Genomic DNA, 27,650 nt, shown 5'->3' with positions numbered 1-27,650 from the left:
TTCTCCAGTTAGGAAATGGAGCTGAATAATGGTTCACATAATCTTGCGCCATGCATACAAGTAACTTAAGCAGCTACATAAGGCCACTGTTGGTCTGCAGGGCCCCCATCTCAAGAAGGAGCATAGGCACCTACTAAAAAGTGTACAAATGATACAGAATAGTGATTTAAAACAAACAACACACAAAAGTTTGTTCATTCTTGATTGAGCATCTCCCACTTTTTGTGTAGACCAACAGTTTCCTAAAAAAGCAAAAGCGTTGGCCCAAAATCTCAACATTCCTGACTAACCCGGGACCTTGGATGAAACGTATTCTTTAAAGGTTTAAGTTTGTATATAAATAAAATGCTGTCTGAATTATCAATTTTTATGACATCTTACTCACCATTTATTGCTATATATTATATAAGACTATGGTAATAACGTGATCATTTTCGTATATGTAGAGGTAGAGCTCATCTGGCGGAAAGTTCTATCTAAAACATTCTAAAACACATGGGTTGGACAATGGTGTGAGAACTTCTGTTCACATCTGTACTAAAGTAACTAATGCCCTTTAATGTGCTCTAAGTCTTCAGATATTCTCGTAATATATTTTGTTAGATGTAATAAGTAGCTGGGGCAAGAATGCACATGTCTTAGGCATCAAAGCTTTACTTACCAAAGATGACAAAGGAGTGTTGAGGATTAAGGAAATAAGGTATGCAAACCCACCTGGATTAACCTCTTCATTAGCAAGTTGGGCCTAAGTAACAAATCTATTTAAGTATAGAAGTGATCTTGAAATCGTTGACACTGGTAGACTAGTAATAAAAAAGAAGACAATCTTTGGAACTTGATTTTCTGCAGAAATGTATTTTCATTTTTTTTTAACTAAGCTCTTGGACTTCTAAGTGTGGAATTCAAATCCTTAACCAAATGGGACATTATGGAAATAATAGATGTCCATGGCCCCCCTTTTGTTTAAATGACCAAAGAAGAACACTCAGTGAAGGGTCAGTTTTTATATAGACTTAGTGACCTTTTCGTATCTATTTATAAAATTGAGTAAGACGTCAGGAAAATAATATTGTATCTTTAAATACAATTATATTGCCGTTTCTATGGAGTCTTTAGTCGAAGTTGATACCTTTTGTTGGGCGACATTAGAAAAACAGCTTAAGCTTCGTGGCCGCAGAGGTCTCTTTTTTATTTGTATGGATTTAATGTGATTTTAATGCTTTGTGAATAAATAAAATGGTAAATCTACTTTTTTTTGGCTTTTTACTGCAATATTGGCTGTTAAGATGAACCCATTTTGTTAAACCAATTTTATACAATAGATACATATACAGTCTTAACTCAATAGTGCAGGCAGCGGAGACAAAGCTACTTGTTGATGGAGGCAGAAGAGAAAAGGAACAAAGACAAAGTGGGAGTTAAAAGGAACATGAGAGAGAACTGAAGTGGTAAACTATTGATATATAAAATAAATGAAAGAGGATGAAAATAGGTTCCAGGTGAAGGGTGAAAAGCACTGAGAGGCATTAAAAGCTCTTTTGGTTTCAAATATATTCTCTGGAGGATTAGCTTTCTAACCCGAGAGGCTTTGACATACCTTCTGAAGTAGCGGTGGGGAGAGCAAAGTATGGGTTTTGAAGGTGATGTTCCACCTACGCAAATTAATTTAACACTTTTGTAACTAAATGCAACACGAGAAACATCCTTCCTAGTGCTGATGAATGTGCAAACCCTTCAAAGAAATATTTTTTTGAATCCTGTAAAATTTGGCCTCATTTTTTTTGCCAGGAACACTTAATTGTCACGTGACACAAAAAGCAGCCACTGGTAGGTTGCTTTTCCATATAAACTGGAAAAAAAAGTTCTTAAAAGTTCTTGTGTTGTTTTTTTGTGTGTGATTAAACTCCCAGAGGAAAGAATAAAACAACGGATCAGCGAAGGTTTACTGGCTTAACATATTAGAATTTGTAATTAATGTTTAAAAAGGGAATTAGACATTTAAGCAGGTCGTCTGCTTTCTGGCACAGAGAAATATCGTTTAACTTCTTATGACAAGATAAATTGCACAGTGAAAGAAAAGGAAAACGAGAAAAGTATTTGGGAAAAAGACAATAAGATGAATGTACACATTTTTTTAAGAATCACCGGCTTCACTGGGTTAATAAATTTATATTATGTTTTTAAATTGTTGAATGGGAATTTCCTTGGATGGTGTTTTGTAGAATGAATTCACTGATCTTTTCCCTCCGTATCTCCTTATATCATTGATCAGAATGTTGTAATGCTCCTTGAACTGTAAATCCTTTAAATCAAAGAAAATACACTATCTTTTTTTTTATATTGCTCATGGCAGCTTCTCGTTGTCTGTGCTTATAAAACAGCTTATAACGGTCCCCGGGCTCAGACTTTTTTTTTTTTTTATAAAGGTCTTGAGTCCCTCCTAGATGACGCATTCTTATTGGAAATCATGCAAGAAGTTCATTGTAGCTCCGTGTAAAAGTTACTCACATGAAACATTCAATAATGCTTCTAGACTGAACGGATCGCATCTGGGAAACGCCCTGCCATCATTGCCTCACTGTCTGGTTCCTAAATTTATTCCACGCAGCAAAAGCTCTTGAATGGAAGCAAAGTGTAGCCTTCTTCTCTGTTGTCACCAGGCCATCCATCACTGATGCCTGATTCATCCTTTCAAATAAAGTGACCTGTGTTGAAATGAGTCAGCATCCGGATGAGTGTTATCAAGAAGCGTTTTGGAGATGGCAGATATAGAGATTACTAACATATGCCCAAACCAAATAAAGGTTATGTATCAAGAAAAAAAAATGCAACAAATTTGGTGGCAAACTCTCCATATTTAGTGATATATCGAGATTTTATTGTTTAAATTTACGAATGGATGGGATAGACAAGGATAGACAAGGACCAAGGAAGATAGGCAGATAGAACTGCACATTTTCACACACCTTCCAAACAAGAGAAGGTATGAGGTTTTTTTTTATAAGCAATGTGAATAACATTTAGGAATTTATTTAATTTTTAGCAATTAAAACACTAGAGTTTTGCTTATTTGAGTTTCCCGATCTTTGTTTTTAATATAATTTTTTTTTACCGGTGCTTTTACTGCCCCCTTTAAATATTTGCTGAAGCTTCTACCGCTTGCTCTAATAAATGTTTCTTTTAGAATCAGAGATGCTTCGAAAAAAAAAAAAAAAAAAACAGATCTCCTTGCCTGGTGAGTGTCAGGTTCCTTCATTTGTATTTTTTTTCCTCGGTTTTTGGAAGTAATAAAATGGTGATCTTGCTTGACTGAACAGTAGTAAAAAATGTGAAACCTCTTGCTTGTCCCGGGGCATGACGAGGGTAATTACCTAATCTTTGTTCTTGGGAAACATAGATTTGCTTTGTGACGTGAGAACATTTTTATTTAGTTCTTTATTCCGATCATATATATTTATATATATATATATTGACATTAAAATGTAGAATAGAGTCTATATTGCTATATCATATCCCGTTTACCCATTGTACAGTGCTAGGGAGTATGTTGGTGCTATATAAATCAATAAATAATAATAATGCTAGTATTCCAGGTTAGGAAGGCTTTAAGTTTGCATCTAACCCCCACCACAGACAGAAGGTTGTAAATGAACCTTGCCTGGTTTTATCAGTAAGATTGCACTGTGATATCAGTCCTTGACATTTTCTGTGAAGTATTAGCAGAACACTTATCGTTGGTGGTGATTCCTACAATGGGAACATGACTCCAATGGCTTCTGTAGTTGCCGAAGGTTCTGGGAATAGTAATGGTGATTGAAGCTGCACAGGACCGCAGATTTCAACATCGTGATCTCTATAGTAGATAAAAAGAATATTTATGAGAATCAAAATATCAAAATCTACATTTATATGGTATTAAGGAAACAGCCATACTGTATATGCACCTTGGCCAAGACGGCAGCTGGTTCTTGCCAACCGTGATGCATTTTATCCTAGAAACTAGCCAATCACCCTATTAGAAGATCAGGCTGCCTATAGCTCAATGGACCGGTTAGAAGGAATATCACTGATCTCCCCAACCAGCCCATTAAAAGCCCTCACTAGTTCCGTCCAGTGTCACGAGTCCTTCAAAGGCACAATGCGGAGGGCTTTGGGTTAAGCCTATGGCGATGCCGAAGATAAATACACCAATGGGCAGAGCTACTGATAAAGACACATTCACTTGCCCCCCCAAATAATGTGACAAGTACATGGTCTGCCTTAAGAGAAGTCAGACCCTCTTAGCAGAATATTAAAACATACTGATTTTACAGAGAAAGTCAGCTTACAATAAATGCAGTAGGTAGCCTTAATATGTACATTTACTGCTCTATTACTCCCCTTCCTTAAGACGTAAGATTCCGGATCATCAGTGAAGCGATCTTGCACGGGAAGGACAGCAATAAGAACACGATAATGCAACATTTGCATTATAATATATACCAAAGAACATTTGCAGCAATTAGTCGGTGCTGCGGAGTTGTAATGGCTTCACCGTGGCTAACTTGAACTCAGCAGTGCATCGCGTAACAGATGTAGGCTGTTGTAGCAACACGGGAAAATGGCTTAAATGTAAAAGAATAAAACGTATTGTGTATATGTAATGAGCAGAGTTAGTTAGCTTGTAACCCTTTACCAACATTTTCTCTGTTTCTTATTTTTTTTTTATTGTTTAGTCTGCAACCACAGAGCCCAATAAGATCCCCAGATGGATTATATGATTTACAAGGATCAAACTAAACTATTTCAATAAATGAATATAAATAAAGTTAAAAGCTTTATGTCAATATATAGTGTTCATATTTAAGGATTCTAAAGACAGCTTCTTAAAGGATGATTAAAGCGGTAGTGGATCAAGTTTTATTTGCTTATGTTGAATATTTGACAGTCAAATAGTATGCATTTGTTCTAATATGCACTTATCTTTTAATCTCTAAACAAAGCAGGATTCTTTGAAATTGAGGGAACAAGGGAAATATCCATACTCCAAATAAATATATATATAGCATATGTTTTATACGAGCCAAATGGTATTATCCTTTGTTTGTTCATAAAGCTCTTTACATAGTCCCCTGTGCAAGCGACGTGCATACATAGTATAGCTTGAAGGAAAGAAGAGAGAAGAGATGGGATTATTCCAAAGGTGGAGAAATGTTAGACCAATAGGTCATAATCTAAAACGAGATGCTTAGATTTTAAGTTTTTCTTTCCTGAAGGTGTGGTACAAACGTGGAACAGCCTCCCAGCAGATGTGGTTGAGGCTAGTACAGTGAGAGAATGTAAACATGCATAAGATATTCATATGCATACCTGGTTTGACCTGGAGTCCCAGGGTTTTTGCCCCAAGCTCAGGGTCTCAGGGTGAAGGAGCAGATGTTCAGGGTCACTGAGTCTGGAGCTGAATCCTTCCTATTATACACTGTTGTGATCATATAAGACTCCCAGTTTGTCCTTATGTTAGGCTTGAATGCTGGATATATATGGTGTATATTTAAATAATGACAATTCAAGGTTTCCATGTGGACCAGTATTAAAGCCATTTGGGTAACATATCTGATAAGCCGCGACATAGAATCTTTGTGATGGATTATTAAAGTGTTAATATTTCAAGAGTCTGCGGGTCAGCTGGTTTAGAGAGTTCCCAGGTATATATCTACCCAGAATCTAAGATGAGAACAATGGCTGGAAAAACAAAGCAGACTAGATGGGCCTATCTGCTGACAAATTCTATGTTTCTATAAGATACAAAGAAAGGGGGACTTCTCATGTTCATACTCACTGGAGGGCGTAATGAAAATGGGCTTGTTCACAAGAGCTTGATGTTTTTAATCTTTGGCTCAATGAGGTTTTTGCTAACATTTGCTAACACGGTGATAGTCAGGGAGCAGATGTAAAAATAACTTGGGGTGAAAGAGACGTTAAACAGTCACCAGGAAAGAGTAAAGCCTGGAAGGGCTAGATTGGAAGAGATGGGTGAGCGGAAGGAAGGTCAAGGAAGCTCACATGGGTAGAGAGGGGGCTAGGTAAAGGGAGCTTATAGAAGGTAGTGAAAGGGTAATAGGGCTGAAGTGACAGCAAGCAAAGACTGGGGATAAGAGCTGTTTGGTAAGGACAAAAATACCTGTGCGGGAGAGACAGAACTGGCCTTTCTATCTATACTACCAGAAAGGTGTAGAGCCTCCAATCCCCTATATAGCTCTAGCAGATTCCATTGTGCTCCTATGTAGTTCCTCAACCATAGCTTCTTCTTAAGGATTTTTTGAAGAATTATAACATGTAAGTAGAGCTGAATATTGATATAGCCATGTTGGCCCAACAGAAAGTTGAGTTATTCGCCAAAGTGTAACGGTTTCTGTTAAATAGAAGTCATGCATCGGCCATTTCTCAGTAAAATGGCACACGTTGTGGAATACATGTTATAAATGGATTCTCACAATGTCCCCACGACTGTTTATTTCAGTAGCTTCTTAAAACTTAAAAGGTTCTCGGTAGTTTCTTGGATCAGAAACCATCCAATGAACACAGCTACGTACTGTAAACCGTAAATCCAAAAAAAAAATAAAGCTAAAAGAAGGAGAAAAAGTCAAGTGGATATACGCTCTTTTTTGATCGTAAAGAATAAAACGTTCCCAGAGTTTTAGGAGCTGATATGGGATACAATGTACGATGCATTGCCGTTGAAGGTAGCGGTAACTTGAGAAAGGAGTTTACCTCTTTCTCGGCGGTAGGACTTTTATTTGACTGAGGGAAGAATATTTAAACAGTTTCTTTTGGTAACCCTGCATTTCAGCAATTGTTCAATTCACAGCTTTCAGCACATTTTCTTAGCCGCTTAGTACAGAGAAGAACAGCAGGTTTGTAATACGAGCAGGGCCCTGCGCATTTTAATTAGTTTAAAAGCCAGCGATGGGTAAAGGATAGGATTTTGCTTCATTTTTTTATTTCACGTCGACCGATTTAAAAGATGCTTTTGTCAACTGATCTGGTTTAACCTAGACTAAGTGACCATCTATTTATAGAACTGGCAGGGCTCAGGGCTGCTTTTAGCTGGGGTAAAGGGGATTTAAAAGGGCTAATTATCAAGCAGTGAATGCTCCAAGGCATGGGGAGGAACGCAGGATCTACCCACAAGAGACGAATCTACTCTGGAGACCATTATCCAACTTCACCAATTAATCTTAGACTATTTTGAGCTTTTATGTGTTAAGTTTATTATAATTCTACTTTAAAAGTTACAAACATAGCCCTCACTGGCACAGCGCGCTTTAAAAATCCATTACATACTTTATAGGAAATTATTATAGAAAAGTTAATATTTTGTTTAAAGATTGTTGTAATATCTTGCAGTATTTAGAACAGAGAATTTCCATTATATGGCTTTACCTTATCAGAGAAGGTGAAGAATTATGAAAGTTGTAGCCTGACAACTACTTGTCGGGCGTCCAGCAAGTAGGGTAGTCATCAGGTAGTCATTAAACTGTATTTTAATACTTTTCTATAAAGTAACTGTATGTTGGGGATATCAAAGTCATACGCTATGAAAGTTTTTTTCATGCCTCGCTATGATTACAATGTAATTACAAAAGCAATTGATACATAATATTCTTTATTAAAGCACTAAATAGCATTATGAGGTCATTAAAGCGTAAAAATTATCTATATACACTTTGTGTTAGGTGTGTAAAGAAAAAAACCCACAAAAATAAATTTAGATAACAAAACCAATGTGATTTATGGACGTTTAACAAAGCAATTTGTGTTTGACTACTTATAAAACATCTATATATACAAATTAATATCACTGTTAGGAAATCACGTGAAGTAGCAAGTATTTAATCCTTCAGCAATGTTTAGTTACCCATTTTTCATGATGAAATGATGATTAACTATTATTTTAGATTCTTATATTAAGCCGTTGAATATGTTTGAATACAGGTCTGGGGACTGCCCCATGATAAGATATATTGTATGAAAAAATAGTTAACAAAAAAGTCATTTTCAGTTTCAGAGGTAGACAACTTGTTTTCAGTCTCATTCAGAAATAAACCTTGGATAAAATTAAATTAATCGTAATGAATATAAATTAAGTCCATTGTTATTTGTCATTACAAAAAGACCCTTGCTAGAACCTAATAAATTCTCAAATTAACTTTCTTATGTTCGCAGGTTAAAGAAAAAAACACACAGTTGTTGAGAAGCTGGCAACTAATTACTATCATTTGTTTCTCAGACTCTTAACAGTTACCAAAGACCTGTCATCAGACAGGCTAAAGGTTCTAATTAATAGTAAGACAGATGTTGAACGTGTCTACAAAGCCCTTGTGTTTGTACATGAAATGCCTGTAAGAGTTAATAGATCTCTGAACCCGAATTAGGTTACTGTCAATAACCAATTCACTGGTTCTGCAGCTTTAGTCATCGTCCCGCTGAAAGCCACCGTCCTGACAGCTCCTTTCACAAAAATCCCAAGCAAGTACCTATTACGAGCAAAATGGGCTGGAGCGACTAATTGTCTATTGCATTCTCTCCTGCATTAATATGTATGTTTGTATCAGGCAATAAAACTCCATAGCGTCTTTTTTTTGCAAGGAATAATATATTATAGCTTATCGGGAAATTATTATAATTAGGGATGGTCATATGTGAGGCTTTCCCACAAGAGCTCTTTAAGGATATATTTAACAGTAACACAAAATGAAAAGAATAGCAGCATATGGTAAGAGTTTTGTCTTATGTTATATATATATATTTATTTCCACGTATTATATGTTTTATATATATAGAATCTTTAGTAATCAGCTTTGCAAAATGTCTCCTAACCTAACAAAGATTAAAATCACATTTAGGAACTGGTGACATCACAAGGTGACATCACAGGAAATCCTGTAACCATATATTTTTTTAAAATGATGGACTAACTTCCGATATAAGCAGCTTCTAACCAAATCTAGACCATCCTTATACGTCAATAAGTTTATTCTGAGCGCAAATTTAGTCCTAATCCAACAGGGCTAGTGTGACTGACTCTTTAGTGGAAGTTGAACTCTTTTATTGGACAAAAATACAAAAATCTGTAAGGCGTTTAGAAGAATAAAGTCTTTTATTTAAACAAGTGAATTTCTATAAACTTCCTTCTGTTTCTATATACAATGTTATAATTTTTAGGGTTGGTGAACGCTGTGATACGCTCATACCAGCAAACATTTTGAGTTCTGTTAAAACAGAAAAACCTGACGAAGAAAAGGGACAAAGGGGTCCGTGTTCCAAAGAGAGGTGACCACTCTTAAGGGGGACCCTTCATCTTTTCTAGCTTTGTTTACAGTATGCTGTAAGAATTCTTAGTAGAAACTTTTTCTATTAAAGCCCAACTACATCGTCTCACTGACCATAGGTTAGTCACCAAATGTCCCCGCTTAGCCTGATAGTTATGCGACGGGTAACAGGTGTCACTAAATTTCCCCAGGGCTGTTCTTGGTCGGTTTGTTTTTAAAGTCCCAACAGGGAGATGAATCAGACCACATCTATAGGGGGTCTCGCTGGTATGCAGAGGGATGCTGGTTCAGAAATGTAAGAAAAACAAAATATTGTTATCATAGGCCAACAGGAAATTTTACCACTCTGAAGATCTTAGTTCTCTCTTCAGGAAAATGTAACTGAGATTTGATTTTTAAAAGACTGCTTGTTAGTATCATCATGTTGTGTTCCAAGGCCTTGTCACAAAAAAAAACATTTAAAAAAAAATATATTTCCCTGTAAAATAAAAATATTATTTGCTTTCCCTCATTTTTTTCCTCTCAATGTTTTTTCATTGTGAAAATAGCATACGGGGTCGTAAAGTAGTTTTCCACATGAAACAACCAACAGCTGCGTGGGCTCCTGAACTAAACAAAGCGTTATGGTTAATCCCTATGTTATAACACAAGGGGCTGCGGAAGTAAAACCAAGACCACTTGGGGCCTGACTAGAACTTTTAAGATTCAGTCCCACTCTTTGTTAAGTGCACAAATGCAGTCAAAGATCCATAGCAACCATTTATGTGCTATTCATACCTTTCTGAGCAGAATTTGGCCACACCAGCTCCCCACCTTGAGGACCATATCCAGACAATGTCCCGCAAGTTAGAAGCGTGATTTTAGCGTGATTTAGTAATACTGGCGGACCTTGCTTTGTTCTTTAAGTATTATTTTACAAAGATACATAACATTTTCTTGACACGATGTTCTCTTTTGGATACATTATACATGCTTTTAGTAAATCCCTGTGTTCTTTACAGACGCTTTGAAGAAATTTAGTCTCCCTCCTTTAAAATAGGCCTTAGTCAGATGTGGTTGCAGTTTAAATTACTTTAGTAATGAGCAGTTGCACTGGGAAGCATGGCTCTGAAGTCAGCGTCTTTTCTAATATAACGCAGCCCTAAATATGTCATAACAGGGCATAACGGTTGTAAAATGTATGTTGTGGCAAACACAGACACACTGACACAGTAAAGAAATTATCTGGGCTCGCTACTTTAAAGGAATCCCGGCTCAATGTATCTTTTTAACACATACGACTCGGTAAGTGTCTTGATCATCACACACCTAGGTCCTTGCTGGTGGTGATGTGTCATATCTCTTGTCAAGTGGTTTATCTCCTACTAAGGCCTCTAAATTATGTCCAGTAACTAGGACACGACGGCAAACGTAAACCAAGGGAGGAGAACGTATATTTTACTGGGCCAGAGCCATATGTCTCCCTAACAACGTGTGTTCTCAAGTTGGAAAAAGTTCCAGGCACCACAGGCACTTAAAAGTGTTTATTTATAGAAGCTTCTATCTTCTGTGTAGATTATTTTAAGGTAATCGCAGTAGTGAAGGTTTTTTTTAATGGAAATGTATGAAATCCATACACGGTTGCCAGAAAAGTTGATGTGAATTTTTTTTTTTTTTAATGTTAAAAATGTTTCAGGAAAATATGTGTTCATGGGAAGGTGTTAGCTGCTCCATATCAAACAAGTGTAATAAATAGTAGCTGGTAAAGAAGACAAATCCTCAATTGTATCTCAATTTAGGATTAAATCTTGCCGTTCTCCATTCCATTGTTTGCCCTGTATTCTCCAGGACCCCGGGCACCCTGCATAATCTAATGGGAACCAAAAGATGAAGTCCTATTCCCACGTGCGCAAGCTATATTGGCAGGCCACGTGCCACACCTGTCAAATATTACCCCATTTTTTGCCATTTTTAAAAATAGGAAGTTTGTCAACATGTTATAAGACAATGGCGAGTATTACATAGCAAGAGTAAACCTAACAAAAAATGTAAGGTTATACAGCGGCTTCTGAAAAGCAGACGCAGATATAAATTTCATCTTTCACGTGAAATATTTTGAAGTATTTATTGTAAACAGGGTCTGGGAAGTGCAGCCTTCCACCTGTTGTTGTTTTACCACAACTCCCATCAGGAGGTTCGCTCGGGGCAATTAGAATTTTATTACAACAACACAGGCCTCACCTGGCCAGCGTGGGCTATAAACTGCAATAAATGACATGTATTATAAATGTTTAAACCAGGCATTCAGATTCACCATAACGTTATTTTTCCCTCAAAAAAAAAGAGCATAATGCGTTTCAGTCAACGTCAATGTGTAGTCTAGCATCAAACACCTAGTCTATTGGGTAACACGGAGCGCCAGCTGTATGCCTACAGGCCTCACCGCACCTAATTAATCCCACTGAAATCCTTTTACCTTCCAGGAACACTTACTTGGTCATGAACACTTGTTTATATTATAGGATTTGTTTACACCGTCACTTAGGCCTGAAAAGGAACTTGTAGATCGTTGGTTCTTTGTGGTCAGCGTTCCTTTGTGTATGTGTCTGTATACTGATGCTCTAAAAATTATATTATATTTCAATATCCACCAATTCATTTTAATTTATCTAACCAATATAATAGACTGATACTTACTTACCAGAGAAGTCTCAGGGTTTGCCCCCGGTTTCTTAGGGTTTTATACCAAAGGTCACACAGTTTGGAGCTGACTACGTGACAGGAATAATATTCTAACTTCTATAATAATATAATTATTTAATTATAATTGACATTCTTATTTGGCGCATTTCTTATAATTGTATCGATTCCCTGCTTTAATACAGATGACTAAATTCCGAATATTTTTACCTCCTAAGAAGTTAAGTTTTTCATAAAGTCTGTTACTAGAACTTTTTGATTGCCACCATTGTGAAACATTAAAACAGAAGCTGTTGACAGAGAAGTAAAGGGTCAGCCGACGTATATAAACTGTGTATAAAGAAATTCATACAATATATATATAAATATATGTATGTATAAATCGGGAATGCAATATCAAGCAGTCGACAATACTTTTTCTTGAAGTATTTAGTGCAAATATAGCCATGGTGGGTCATATCATATTTCCCGTAATTCTACTATTGGCAGCTTTCTAGAACCTTTGTTTTGACAGGGAAGACTGATTACAGACAATCTACCCGTATTTTTATTGTTTAGTTTAAAATGTGTGGTGACCCTTCAGACGAGCTCTAAGTAATAGTTCTGCCTGTGAGCTGAAATAGTCTATTGGATATTATCCACGACGGCTGCCGTCTCATTCTGAAGTAGCTACTTCCTTCCTTTATGTCTTGCTCAACAGCGCTCTTCAGTGAGACAGATGTTCATTTTGTCAGAAGATTTCCTTTCTTTACTTTGGCATTTCTGGTGAAGGAATTTATGTCAACGAGAAACAATTTATCTTATGGTTATAACTGGCTCTCGTTTTCTGTCAGCTCCAACCCATTCAGAAAAAAAATATAAAATAAATAAATAAATAAGCAGTAGACTTTTTGTTTGTTATCATATCATTTAAACTCATCAACGAGAGGGGCCATCTCAGGATGAAAGGATTTATTGGTGTTTGGATTTTTTGAAGAGATTTTTTTTTTTTAAGTATTTTGTCTCACTGCTCTAACTGTTTTCGTTCAATTAGTTTCTGTTGAAACATGTTGGGAGTAGGTACTGAGGTGGGAAAGGTTGGAGAAGATTCTAAGCACGTTTCCGTTTAGGAAATAAAAAAGAAGTCAAGAGAGAAATATTTAGGAAAGGGCTCGTTTAACAGGCAATCGCAATATAAGCATGAAACTTTAAGAAACAATTTCCACTCCTATCGGATAGGCCTATGGAGAGAGAATATTTACTACCACTTTCAATACCCTCTGATGGGACCTTTTTCACATCAGTCTCCTTCCGTTTTAGTTAAATTGTGAAGTCCTTTTAAAAGGAATCCAAAAAGAATAATTGTTTACCCATCATTTAAACTTCTAATCTGAGTTGTAAAAAATATTCATATTTTTTTTTAAATTTACCTTTTAAACATTCCGATTGGGATTCTGGGAACTATGATTTATCATTGTAATAATTACCTCCTGGAGGCAGTTTCTCATATTTGCAAGTTACGGCTGCTTATCTTGTTGTAAATATGACACACCTTGTCACTTCTTGATGCAGGGAAGGAAATACAATATCCTTTATGGTTGAACAAAAAAGCAATGCAAAATGCATACCAGTCTCTAGCATTCTAGACTATACGTAATATATATTACTTTGAATTATTTCCTTAAAACTGTGCATTCTGTATTGCTACATATTGTTGGTCAATTTCCTGTGATCCAGGACAGACGCTATTGTATTTTGTTATTTTACTCTTTATTGAAAAGCAGACGGTTCCAGATTTCATAACATAATAAAGAGATAGGCATAGCTAGAGCACTCACTTGTCACTTAAAGTTTTGCCCCTTTGTATGACTTATACCCTGCTTGTGTGTGTGGGGGGTGATATTGAGCCCTAACTCTTTTTTTAATAAAAATTTGATCCATATGGATGCCTTTACTCTGTTATTGTGCTTTTATCCTGTGGGTGAGAAGTAGCTGTCCTTCAAATCAGTTACTTTTAATAACAAGTTACTTTATAGTAATCAAGAAGCTGGGTTGTAACATGATAGAGATAAAAAAATGGTCGTTCTTCATAACCTTTATTTTAATTGTTGCTCCAGATGCTATTGTTATGTATGAGGAATAATTCAGATACAGAAAGGTGGTGCAGTCATCCTAGCAACAAATAGGTAGCTTGTGCTGGTTCCTCCACTTTTATCAGTTTGTAGAAGAACTGCTCTTTATACATTACTCCCAGTGCCATAACTTCCATTGGCCAAGAGGAGCAGCTGCTCAACATGAGGGGCGCACATGAGACATCCATAGGCTGTACCCCTGTGCCCTGACCCTGCTCAAGGTGCCAAGACCCCAAACCATGGCTCTGATAATTCCTTATACATTTTCCATTATGGCGGGTGTCGTTGCCCAGTAAGAGCAGGAAGTATATGATGTAAGTCAACTATTGACCGTGTTTTTAAACACGTATGAAATGTTTTGACAAAACATAGAAAAGATTCATACTTTAGACAATTACTCTTCACTGGGAAAATCGACAAGAAAATTACAGCATTGATATTAGCTGCAATAATAATATTATAGTGATGAATGGACCCATTCCATGAAATCCACCCGTCATCAGGCCTCAAATGTTGGTAGAACGTTTGCTAATAACGTGTACATAAAGTAAAAGATTATAATTTGCTTGTCAAGGTCATTGCATCCCTCCGGCAAACTTCTCACCAGCATTCCTGTTAAATGTGCGCCATCTGACAATCAACTGTATCTCAGATCTTTTGTCCTATTAGGTTTCTAGTAGTTTTACAAGTTTTTTTGCTAATAAAGGTCGGATTACGATACACAAGGCAGGATCACAGGTTATGGGCAGGGTGGCTGCTTTATCGAAGGTCTCTGATGGTTTCCTGGAGATGTTAACCATTCCTAAGGGTATTAAATTCCTACACTCTTACCATCATTTTATTGAATTATATCCCAAGTAAAAGATGATATTTTGGATTTATAATTTAGATTTGTCACTGGGTCTACTGTGCACATCTCCTGAGAATCTCCTGAGCAGAAACTTCATTGAAGACAAACTCAGACTTCTATAGCGATCGTTCAGGGCATTATAACACTGGAATTTTTTGCCTAAGGGCATTAAGATCTGTACGGGATTTGATAGCGCGTATTGTGAAATCTAATAAAGAGTTTTTGAAAAACAAAAAAATATACATTAAGTATTAAGGGGTTAAAAACATATGCAGGAGAAATGCATAGCTAATATACATTGCAGCTGGAAACTGTACTGATTGTGACTTTTAATGTGAGTGAATACATAATATATTAGGTGAAATTTTAATAATTTAAAAGTAAGTCAGACAGTCACACTTTTTTATTCTTTCATTGTAATCACTTAAATAGAGGTGTGTATGCATATAAATAAATGTACACACAAACACACACACACACTCACACACACACACACACACACACATATATATATATATATATATATATATATATATATATAAAGTTCATTTTTGGAACTCCATTAATTTTAAAATATATTCCTCCAGTAACTAAATGCATACAATATCCAATTAAATGATTAGATTCATATTGACTGTTGAATCCAATCTTTTTTGTTTAAATACACCTCTTTAAGCTTTAAAAATAATTTTCGATTGACGGCTTTATTAATAATTACGTTCCACGTATTTATATAGCCCCAGCAGATTCTATAGCGCTACCGCAATAGAGCAAAGGTGAAAATGAACAATAACATTAAAGCTCAAAATATACAATTTGACAATAAGATTAATGCATGTTAAGACATACTTTTCTCCAGCTTTTACATTTAAATCAAATCTCTTTTTTAACCCTTTGATTGTTCAAGGTAGAGCGTTCCTCTGAAACTTACATTTTTTTGTGTGTGTTAACAAACCCTAAGTCAATATGAGAGGTTATATGATATTTGAGTTTTTCTTAAATAATGTGTTATATGCGACTTGTATCAGACGTTCTGTGTTTGCGCATAGCCATATTACACTAAACAAATAACACTTAGTTTTGTCAGAAATTGAATGCAGACATTATAAACCTTTCGTACATGTCAGAGCACCGCTGTTTTGTGATTCCTGTTGAAACTTATTATTGCTGAAAGTTAATCATTACCAACCCACAGGCTTCTGAGGCTAGTGGGGGTGAAATTCACCAAAGGGGAAGTGAGGTTACAAACCTAACACTTGTTTTACTGTTTTTATTATTGGTAAAACAAACCAAAGTCATGCACAGAATCTAAAGTAATTAGTGCAGTGAAGCATTAATGTGTTTAGACCTTGATACATATCTCTCATGAATAGTTTTAAAGTGAAGCCGGATTTTACTTTTTTTTTGTTAATGAGCACAAAACGTAAAAAAAAAATGCTATGCCTAAGGAAGTGACCAATTTACTACTTTAATCAGCCTTATCTGGCATTAAACAAGTTAAAAAAGTGTTCTATCATAAGTTGTAAGTACAGCTTTCTAAATAGCCTAGTATTACATAGTGCCGTTTTAAAATAATGTTTATTTTAATTAAATAGAATGATTGAGACTGATGTGTATAGGTGTGTGTGTTTTGTTATCTTATCCCAATCTACTAGCCAAACAGTCCTTATCACATGCCTTTGTGGTAAACAATTCAGTGGCCTGTCTTATCTTCCTGTTGAACTTTTTGACTAATGAAGAACTAGGGAGAAGGGACTTTAGGGTTGAACTGTAACCTTTAAATGTTTCACCATTAATAAAATAATTTATTAAAACTACCCATAAACAGTTACCTCTTGGAAACTGAGTATCAGTGTGGTATCTAATTTAGTTAGAAGGTCTCTAGGCTTGACCGGATCTCCACGTAAAGTCTTACGTACCCTTAGGGGTCTTAATTTGCCTAATATTCACAGTATGATTTTTCTCAATAATTTCCTGAAATAATGTTGTTTGAACATGGATGATAATTTCTGCTCTCTTCTGCAGGATCACGCCTTCGCCAAGAAGATTTCCCACCTCGAATTATAGAACATCCCTCAGATCTAATTGTCTCCAAAGGTGAACCAGCCACGTTGAACTGTAAGGCAGAAGGCAGGCCAACGCCAACAATTGAGTGGTACAAAGGAGGTGACAGGGTAGAGACTGACAAAGATGACCCTCGTTCCCACCGAATGTTATTGCCCAGTGGATCTCTATTTTTTTTACGCATTGTACATGGACGTAAGAGTAGACCTGATGAAGGGGTCTATGTTTGTGTTGCGAGGAACTATCTAGGAGAAGCTGTCAGCCACAATGCATCGCTGGAAGTAGCTAGTAAGTGAAACAATATGTATCTTTTCCTCTTCGGGTACTTGTTGCTCTTCGGAATTCGGTCAATGCTTTCTGTCACATCTAGTTTGGTATTATAGTCGATAATATTGTAGTGAGCTAGTCTTTCTGTTCTTTTGCCAAGTCTGAGCATATGAAGGTAATAGTCAACTATTTTGAGGAAGCCCCTGCATACGCGATGTGATCATTTAGCAAAACCAGTGCAAAGCTTATGAGCTAAATTATGGAATTTTGGTGAGTTTGTTAAACATTAGACTGTAATTATACAGTACATGCTAAGTTTCTACCAGTTTATGAATACAAACGGAAGTACAAATGAGCTACATTATTTATTCCACTCTATAATCCTACAATATTTACTAATTATACCTCTTACAGAGGGTTCCATTGGTCAAATAACAATGGCTACCTGCGTTCGACATAAAGTCATCAGTATCTATTTGATGTAATGGGTCCTGCCCTTTGCTGATGTCACATCCTCGCAGGGACACTGCCTTTGTGTAGCTTAAATGCAAACCTCAATATTTTAGGTTAATTCATAAAAGTAAATTTACCTTTATATGCAAGTACTTAGATTTCCCATTCGACATAACACCCTTATGACTATAAAGGATGAATCGCTTTCAGCAGACTTTCTGTTGGTTTTGTCTTAGGAATCAGCGGGGGGAAACATTGTTATATGTCACTGAATACTTTTCATGTGTATTCAGGCTTTGTAATCTAATCTGCATGGTTTAGAACATCAGTCATAAGAATATTTAGAACCCGTGTAGTAAATATTAGAATTCGATATGTTACAGTAATAACATTGTCATTTTCAAGTTCCAAACCAGCTAAACTGACCTACCCTCTTAAAATAGAACTCCCACTTTAATACCCTTTATTTAACGTTAAATTTTCATAAATATAAACGTCATCATGCATTTCTATGTCCACGTTTTAGATGCTTGAGAAAACTATATACATATAAAAAATGTAAAAAAACAAATAAACATGATTCAATAAATACACTAGATTTTTTATATTAATATGCATGTTAGTATAATATAACCAAAACCAGTGTATAATGAATTTTTTTTATTAGCATGAAGAATAACAAATTCGCCAAGGCACACCAATGGTATTTTCCTTGCCTACGGGAATTGGATGTTGACATCTGATTAGAATCATATTTGTTCCATGTAGTCGGCCTAATTTGTTATCTGCTGTAAAACCTAAACCCTGTTTGATCCTGGATATTCTTTCACACGTAGAGTATCCTTACGTCTGTCTAAGACATTTTTGAATTCCCTTACTGTATTAGCCTCCTGTCTTCCTGCTGGGACGCTATTCCATGAATTTAACACCCTTCACCTTTTCGTGAAAAGAGACTTCCTGACACTTCCCCTGAGTCTGCCAGCTTCCCGCATCAGAACATGACCTGCGCCTCTATCTCTCCTCTTTGTCTGAGACACGCTCCTCGTGTACTTTTTTTTATCAATAGCGTATTCATCTCGTTCTATGAAACATTATATGAGCCTCGTCTCCTTGGGGCTGATATATCATACCAGAATGAGGGCATTATACAGAGATTCTTATTTATGCCTACTGACTCGGATCCTGCTTTGATACAGATGTCTACGTAAGCTAAAGTTAACTGGTATGAAACTGAATTTACAAGCTATTGAAATACAGAACATACTTTGTTCTTGTTATACTGGAATACTTTATAATGGTAACGGAGAAAATTAGAGAGTTTTCTTTGTTTATAATTTCCACTTTTGGTTTTAAGTCACCGCAGGGTCACGTGACGTCAGTGCTGTATGTATATCTAACATGTACAAGTTTACCAAGGTTTCAATTTTTGTTATTTAAGATTTCAACAGCCTTTAAAAAGGCATCTGAATATATGCCCCCCCCCCAGTGACAAAATAAACACTCGATTTGTATATATTACTCTAGCTTTCAGCTTCTCTTAATGCATGTGCGTACTGAGCATCTGCGTAGGAATCTGAAGACAAATCGTCTTCTATAAACAGAAGGTAAAAGGGGTCAGAGTGAATGAAATAAGTATGGTTTATATGAAAACACATTCATCTTTTCCCCGTGTGTTTTTGATTATAACAAACTAGTTTTTTTTTTCCTAATCAAATCGTAAACTGCGTGATAAAGACCATATGACTAGGTGCAAATTCTATGTTACGCGGAATGGAGCCTGTACTGTGTTACAAAGTAGCGTCCGTGTCTCATCTTATCATGGAGTGTAACAGGAGACGGTCTCGCACCTGCTTTAAAGGGAGTCAAGTAGAGGTTCTCCCAGACTTTGTGATGGAATTTTCCATTTCATAAAGTATAGACAGTAAATGCACTATAGAAAAGCATCTTCTTATCAAATGCGTTATCAGCCAACATTTGGAATGGCCTAAGAGGGACATTTTAGTTCTAGAAGGTTAGAGAGCAGGGCTTCATCTAGACTGTTTTTATATGAATTTGTGATCTGTTGATAGATATTTATATACGTGGGTAAGGCACTTAGGAGATAAATGATGGGTTTTACTTAATCAGCTTAGGCTGGGAGGCAAAGACTATTTTAACGGTAAAACAGATATTCATGCAGAAGGAGAGCCTATGTTATAGCATCAACATACAAACTGCCCGTTTCAGTAAAAACAAGCAAAACAAGAATTATTTTTTTCCAACTCTTGTTAAGAAGAAAGCACGCATGGATTTACATGCAGTAAATTGGATTGGAATCCATACAATAATGACCGTGATGTGTGTTTTACCAGAAGCATTGTTTATGATAAATACATATACCCAACGTATGCTGTCATAAAAGCCTTTTTTCATCAATTAACAACGTACTTATTTAGCAGGGGCAGCGGCTTATGGAAAATACACAAAGCTTTCCATGGCAGCCCAGGATCTGAATGCATTCAGAGTGTGTACACACAGGGTATAAGCGTGGGGCAAATGTTTTAACCATTTACTACTTGAAAGACATAATTACAAATTACAAAAATCATGGTTATTCGGAATGTTACTTAATTTTACATATGTTCCATTTTTTTTATAAGATACAGTATAGCAAAAGCACAAATACAGCGAGTGTCCAGCAAATGACATATTTTCATCGGTAAGCATCTGAGATATTTGTGTCGTCTCCTCTATTCCCAGAGAGAGAGAGAGAGAGAGAGAGCGAGCGAGCGGCTCTTCAGTGTCATCAGTTAAGCAGCTCTCAGTCAGCATATGGCGGCTCCTCTCTCTCAATCTAAGCTGTTTTCTCCGGAGAAAGGAAAATTCCCCGCTGACCTGCCAGACATCTGCTGGTTTTCTTACTAGCGACACTACCACGACGGATAATCATATCTTCCCTGTGATTAAAAAGGCACAATCTAAAAAAAGCCCCCGTCTTGTGTCTTATTAATCAGACTGCTAAACCTACAGTATATGGATTTTCCAAAATAAAATAGGAAACCATCATGCGTTCTGTTCCACCCAGACACACGCAAACCTCGAATTATCTATAACGTTATGCTGCATTTTCCCAGGGACATTATACGTTTTTTAAGGAAATTCGTTTTCTTATATTTACTAAATCGCTTTTAAATCTGAGAAAATATCGTCCATGTGGCCAAATGATCAAAGTATTCCCAGCCGTAGCTTCAGTGCCTGGTCTAATCACTGCTTTGGTTGGCTTTGAAAGATATGAGTTATTATGCCACAACTGCTGGGAGCCTGAGGTTATCTGAGGACAGAATGAGCATAATGAGAGTTGCAGTCCACTGCAGTTAGCAGTCTGTGATGTTACATCTATTTGCATTGCTAGGGTGATGGGGGTTATAGTCATACCTGGGAACTTCTGGGCTCCGGGCCTTCCCTTGTGGGATGACATTGGTGGGAGGGCCCGATGATGTCGGGGGCGTTCCCGCTGACGGCAGTGGGAAACACCCCCATTTAAAGGCAAAATGGGTGGGGAGGGGGGGCGTTCAAGACCCTGCTCCCGCGACCCGGAAAAGTGGTGTTCCCAGGTATGGTTATAGTAATAGCAGCCAGATTGGATCCCATTGGTAGAATGATGGGAGTTGGTAATTATTTCTACTTCTAGTCATAAGCAAAAACTTATAACTATAACGATATAAATATATATATATACATTTTATGTACTTTGATAAAATTGTGGATACTTTAATAAAAAGCCAGCAATGCTCTTTCAACAACCACTTGCGTGTTGCTGGGAGCAGGAGGGTTTCAGTAGGAGCACATGCACCCATCCATGCAATATTCTTATTATCTCCGAGCTGTGAAGCTAGCCTGTCGTCAGCGTGCATCATTTTGGTTACCTGACCCCTGTATGCTAATTAAATGATGGATTGGAGAAAAACCTTCAAGATCACTGAGCCATATTAACATTTGAAGCTTTGCTAAATGATGCACTTCAGGTACTTAACACCAACATGTAGACAGCTCTCTAGAGTCCCGGATTTTAATGCTAGACTTCAGTGACTGCACACATTCGGAAATACGGAGGATATTCTCATCTCAGCATCAGCGACTCGGCTTAACAATGGGAATATTGAAAACACATATGCTCATTAATAAACATCAGCAAATCTATCCAGATTGCAGAGGATAAAAATGTTACTCTTCAATAAAATCATTTTGAAAGTTTATTGCTACTACCTTCTGCAATTCCATTGTTTTTTACCGTTAAATGTTATTGGCCCAGAATCTATTAACTGTGATATTTCTGTCCTACAGAAGTCAATGGGAAAATTGATATCCGATTACGGGGGTATATTTATCTCTGCTAATAGAATGCAGTTAATGAATGGAATGAATAATGCATTTTGCAAATAATGGGTAAAAGTTAAAAGTTTTGTGTGATAGACAGAAAATATTATTCTGGTTGTTTGAGGTGTTGGGAGGTTAGAATAACTGTTAGAATATTGGGTATTGTTGCATTACAATAAAGTAGACCCCAATCTAGCACAGTTTATGAAAAAGACATAAATATAATTGAATCACTGCATACCTTAGAGGTGTTAAAGTCAGGGAGGAACCTCATTTTGGTGAAAATTCTTTGGACTAGCATTTATTTTACCATTAATATACATCTCACGCAAACCCTACATACCAAATATTGAAATAATTGGACAAATCTGTAACAAGGACGATGATTCAGAATGACTTTAAAACTCCTGTGGTCTCTGATCTGCTCGTAATAGTCTCAGTAAATAGGACAAACATTGCATTCCATGGATAAACAGGCGAATGTTCTTCGCCAGAGCTTACCGCAGTTTAATTTCCCGGACAATATATTTGCCAAAGTTAATTTCCGTTATTTAGTCATCAGTCACCTGCAACTGAGCTCCTAACCTCAGACCCCTTGAATATATGTATTGGATTAAGCGCTGCGTAAATTGTTGGCGCTATATAAATAAAAGATGATAATAATAATAATTATGACTGCCTCCGTTTTAGGTGATTTTCTGTTAAAATAGAATATATGGGTGTGATGGACAAGGGACAATTTTTGTAAAAAAAAAAAAAAAGAAAATAAATATTACAGGTTAGAACTGAATACTATTGTATTCGTATAACAATGTCTATATCCTGTTGTTGACTATGGATAGAAGACGTTAATTGTATTGAATGACGTATAGCTAGTTAATCCAACTAGTGTAGCTGGGCAAGCCAGCATAGGCCCAATGAGCCGGCTTAAGCCGAATTTTGAACCTCACATGCATCTGTAAGGAGGAACACTAAGACTTTAATTACTCTGTGAGTACTTTAATAGGCATTCTTCAAAACCTAAAAAAAATAATAAAACACTTACATGAGCTGCCCTCCTTTTACATTTCCAAAGATTCTTGACACTGATTGGCTGCTTGAAGCAGGAGAGTGCTCCCATTGAATCACGAATAGACCCCAGAGCTTATAGGCATACTTGGGAACTCCCCAGCTTTGGCCCAGAGAACTACGAGAGAAGCGGCACTTCTCAGGTTCTCAGGGTCAACAACCAAATCCTCCAGGTTGCGGGAGCGGGTCCTGCGCGCCTCACTCCTCGCCCATTTCCACTTTAAATGGAGGTCTTTCCTGCAATGACAGCGGGAACGCTCACTCACTGTCCGCTCACTCACACCAATGTCCGTGGGCCAGTGGCCTTACCGTGTCCTACAAGGGTAGCCTCCGGATAATTGCAGACCCCATGTTCCCCGGTATCCATATAAGTATATAGCTGGGGACATTCTCTTTAATCAATGTGCGCTGCCGTGCATCACTCAATGGCCATCTCACCCGCATCCACAGCCTGGCCTGACCGTGCTTAAAATCTAAGCCAAAGTGTACCATACAATACATTGTTCATGTTGTTCCATGTTGGGCTGTGAGAGCAACTTGAACAGCAGTGTGTATTTCCGACGTTCCTATTCTGGCAGGCAAGACCGCGTATGCTAATATGCACATTGGTTTTATTGCTGAAAATGCACATCACAAAGCTCCCTGCAGTATACAGAATTATGTGTTGTGAACCTAGCAATACAATGCCATAAAGGAAGGCATTTCGTGGGGAGGGCGAGCAGGGACAGAATATATTACCGCGGTTTGCACGGAGCTCTGCCAGTGCTTTCACAATAATTCAAATAACATCCTTTACCTTATAACGCGGCTTCGCTGTGCAGTATCTGCCAACGGAGCAAAAAGCAGGATCTAATAAACAAAGGGAAAAAAAAACAGGGCAATCAAGAGGCTTGGAAACCAAGCGCCGGTGTCATTATAAGGGCAATCACGAAGAATACAGTTAATTTTGGATATTAGAGTTACAACGGCACAGAGCAACCAGTACTGACACCGACAGTCATAACAATCGGTCCTAGGAACAAAAACTGCGAGGTCTGGACCCTCAGTCACGGCTTCTATGTAGATGATAGGAGTGGAGACGCTGGCATTTTACCAACCTTACTCCCATAGTGACGTCCCTTGTGTTCTTGCTCATTATAATCCATAAACATCATTACATAGCGGTATGAAGTATGATGGACTCTAAAATATAGGATTAGGGGAAAATACACTATACCGACACAATACATTATCCAGAGGACTAAGTAACTTATTTATTCTCAATAATTAACACCAACCCGATCTTTAAATAACCTCCTTGCTTGCTTTATATATTTAAGTGTTTTGTTGTTGGTTTTTGTGTCGGTGAAAAACGTTAAAAATAAACCCCTGGCTCTAAGATTAACCCATCGAGGGTTGAAACTGGCGAGCCAACTTTTTTTTTAATGACTACCAAGCAGCACACAAGACACCAATTTTTTAATCAACCTCCACCTTTGACCAAGATATATAACACGTGGACGGCTTAATTTATCGCTAGCCCCGAAAGGGTTAAAATGATCCAGAGATCACAAAACACAACACGTTTTTTTTTTTTTTTTTTTTCATCCAAAGTCTTCTGCCCTAACTAATGTTACTGGTATGTGGTAATGATTATCCTTAATTTAACCGGCCTCTGATGTTTAGATCTTTGGGGCTGTTACGTATTAGTTTCTCGGTCCAACACATGTGTCTTCCGCTCGCTGTATTTATTCACTCTAGTGTAAAATGTAAAATCCATGGACCACATGAAGGGAGAGGAAATGCAGGCTACGGTCACACATTGCAGCCTTCTGTATCATTGTATCTTAAATAGAGCTGTGTGCTTTGGGGCATGCATGTGACGGAAAAGGGGATCTGTTTATTATTCAGCTCGGCGAGGGTCTGGTGGACTTGGCGGATGTAACAATTGTATCTTAAAAGCAGTATTATGATGCTTGTAAGAATCATTACTATAATCAGCACATCTTAAGGAAAACATATTCGGTTGTTCTTACTTTCCTAGTCGCGCTGCACCCCAAACGCCAATCCCTTTTATGTCGCTCGCTACTGTTCTCCATTCCTTTCATTAACCCGAAAGCTCATGTTTCAACATTATTTTATCCAAAGAATAAGTGTCGTTGAAAATATTGCTCATGAAATTTCTAAAATCTCGCTTTTGGCAGCTTTTACAGTTGAGAATGAAGACAAAATTAAAACAAAAAAATGTGTTGCCTCCTTTACGAGAACGTTAAGCTGTTTCCCAGATCCTCGGTTGTTGGGAATGTATTTCTTGAGTGACGGCCCACACTTTGAAAAACAAAACTTCCTGGAGAACAGCTTTAAGAAATAAGAAGAATTTAACTACTTAATTCCCAAGCGACTCGGTTGTTGATTCTATTGTTTGTAATTTCAGTAGTACGTGTTATGACAGCATTTAATAGCCTTGTGTTTATTTTTATTTATCGCTTAAGAATTGCTCGGTACGGTGATTTGCCGCCAGTGATAGTTTTTATAAGCTAACATTTTTTTTTATGGATTTTTGTACTATATCCGTGTGAGTAATAGACATTGACACGAAAGGCGGTGGGGGGTTGATATAATGTGAAAGCAGATCTGTCACTGTTCCCAGTTATCACATTCTGATGTTCAGTACAATGGATAAACCGCTGTAATTGTGTTTACAGATTACAAAAGCAATTTATGCGTATTATGAACTTATCTTTAGTGTGTACCCAGGGAGCAGCCACCTTAACTTCCTGCCTACAGAATTTGGGTAATTATTCCTCCTATTGTGGAAACGTCACCTGCTGATAAGCTTATGAGTATATAATGCAGTAGAGCCTGCAAGAATAGACCCGTATCTGCAAAATCTGCAAATATCAGTCATAAGAACATTCACATACATCCCAAGTATCCCGATTTTCACAGGACAGGCCCAGATTTTGGCCAGTTTTTGGCCCACTTTTTCACATTTGCGGGCAGCGGGCATCATGGGCTCCTCTGATCTCTCGTGACCAGACCAGGCAGCTGTGGAAACAATGGAGGTCTGTGCTGTTGCATGTACGCAACCATTCAAAAGTTTGGGGTCACTTCATGGAAGACCAGGAAATTTCTAGCTGTAACGTAATTGCCTTTGGAACGCAGGAGTGAAGGGGGTGATAAAGAGTCTCTGTATACCAATGAAGATATTCCATTAAAAACAGCCGTTTCCAACTACAATAGTCATTTACAACATTAACCCCGTCTGTGCTGTATTTCTGATCGATCTTATCCATCATATTATTGTTTAAAAATAAAATAGGAAATTTCTAAGTGACCCCAACCTAATGAATGGTAGTATATATATATATATATATATATATATATATATATATATATATATATATATATATATGGTTAAATATAAAAATAATGAACTGATTTTCTTCCACACGTGTTGTTTTACTAATCTTTTTATTCACCTGTGTAAGTAAACATCACAGATTTAGTCCAGGGAGTAAAATTACTAATGTAAACAGATTTAAAAATAGGTGTATTGTTTAGTGGTTCCATGGAGATGTGTGTTTGTGCACAGTAATAGACTGGTATGGGTATATTCGATACATCAGTCAGCTCTAATGCCGTTTTTATGTGATCTGTGCCGTGTTTGCTGACTTAATATGAGGATCAGCTGCTATGTATAACGCTAGATATGTATTGATGCATTTAGGAAAAGAAGCACATATTATATAGATGTCAGTAGAATTTAATATTTGTTTATATTTATTGGAAAGCAACATCCCTGTCTCCTGTTATCACTCGCTAGAATTATGTGTTATCATCGGGCTAGTCTAAATTTACGTGGCCTTGTGATCCATGGATGTGTGAAAACCAGATCCAAGTGGGGTTGCACTTTTTTATTGTTACATAGTGTTAGCCATAGTTACCAACTGTCTCAGATAACATATTTGGCATGGTGACTGCAGGTGATGTCATCATGTGGCTCCGCCTATATAACGCGAGCGGTGTTGTAGCGTCATAGCTCTTTGCACAGGGCTTTGGGACACCGTGTGGTGCTCGTTCAAGCTCTGCCCGTGTGCAGTTGCCCAAGGTCCTTAGAATCAGGAATATGGACAAGACACCCAGCGGTCTGCACATCATTCCTGCTGCTGGGACTGTTCCGAATAAATTAGAGCTTCTCTTTGTTCAGGAAATAATTTTATATCCTGATAATATTGGCAATATGTTGTTGAAACCATCCACATGGTGTCTGTTTGGCAATGTTGCCAAATTTTAAGTTTACTATGGCTGACACCAAACTGCCTATTATCATACCTGGGAACTTCTCAGCGAAGGCTCCTCGGAGCTCTCCCTTCTCCGGGGGAGTGGTTTTATGAACTGACAGGGCTGGTCACATGTCCTGAGAGCCTTTAATGGATTGGTCATGGGGGTAGGCCAAACACCGCTACCTGGAGAAAGAAGAGACGGACCTGTAGGCCCAGAGATACGGAG

General features: G+C 37.3%; 1 protein-coding gene across 1 annotated transcript in view; it reads left to right on the top strand.

Moving 5' to 3' along the window:
• ROBO1 (roundabout guidance receptor 1) overlaps nucleotides 1-27,650 on the top strand; it is a 383,921-nt gene that overhangs the window by 235,121 nt on the left and 121,150 nt on the right. Inside the window, exon 3 of the mRNA XM_053456884.1 lies at nucleotides 16,977-17,303. Coding sequence (XP_053312859.1) covers nucleotides 16,977-17,303 — 327 coding nt within the window. The remainder of the gene's footprint in view (nucleotides 1-16,976; nucleotides 17,304-27,650) is intronic.

Source organism: Spea bombifrons, chromosome 2 (assembly GCF_027358695.1).
Source record: "Spea bombifrons isolate aSpeBom1 chromosome 2, aSpeBom1.2.pri, whole genome shotgun sequence".
NCBI lineage: Eukaryota > Metazoa > Chordata > Amphibia > Anura > Pelobatidae > Spea > Spea bombifrons.
The sequence above is the reverse complement of the archived record's forward strand: the minus strand, read 5'-3'. Positions and strand labels throughout refer to the sequence as shown.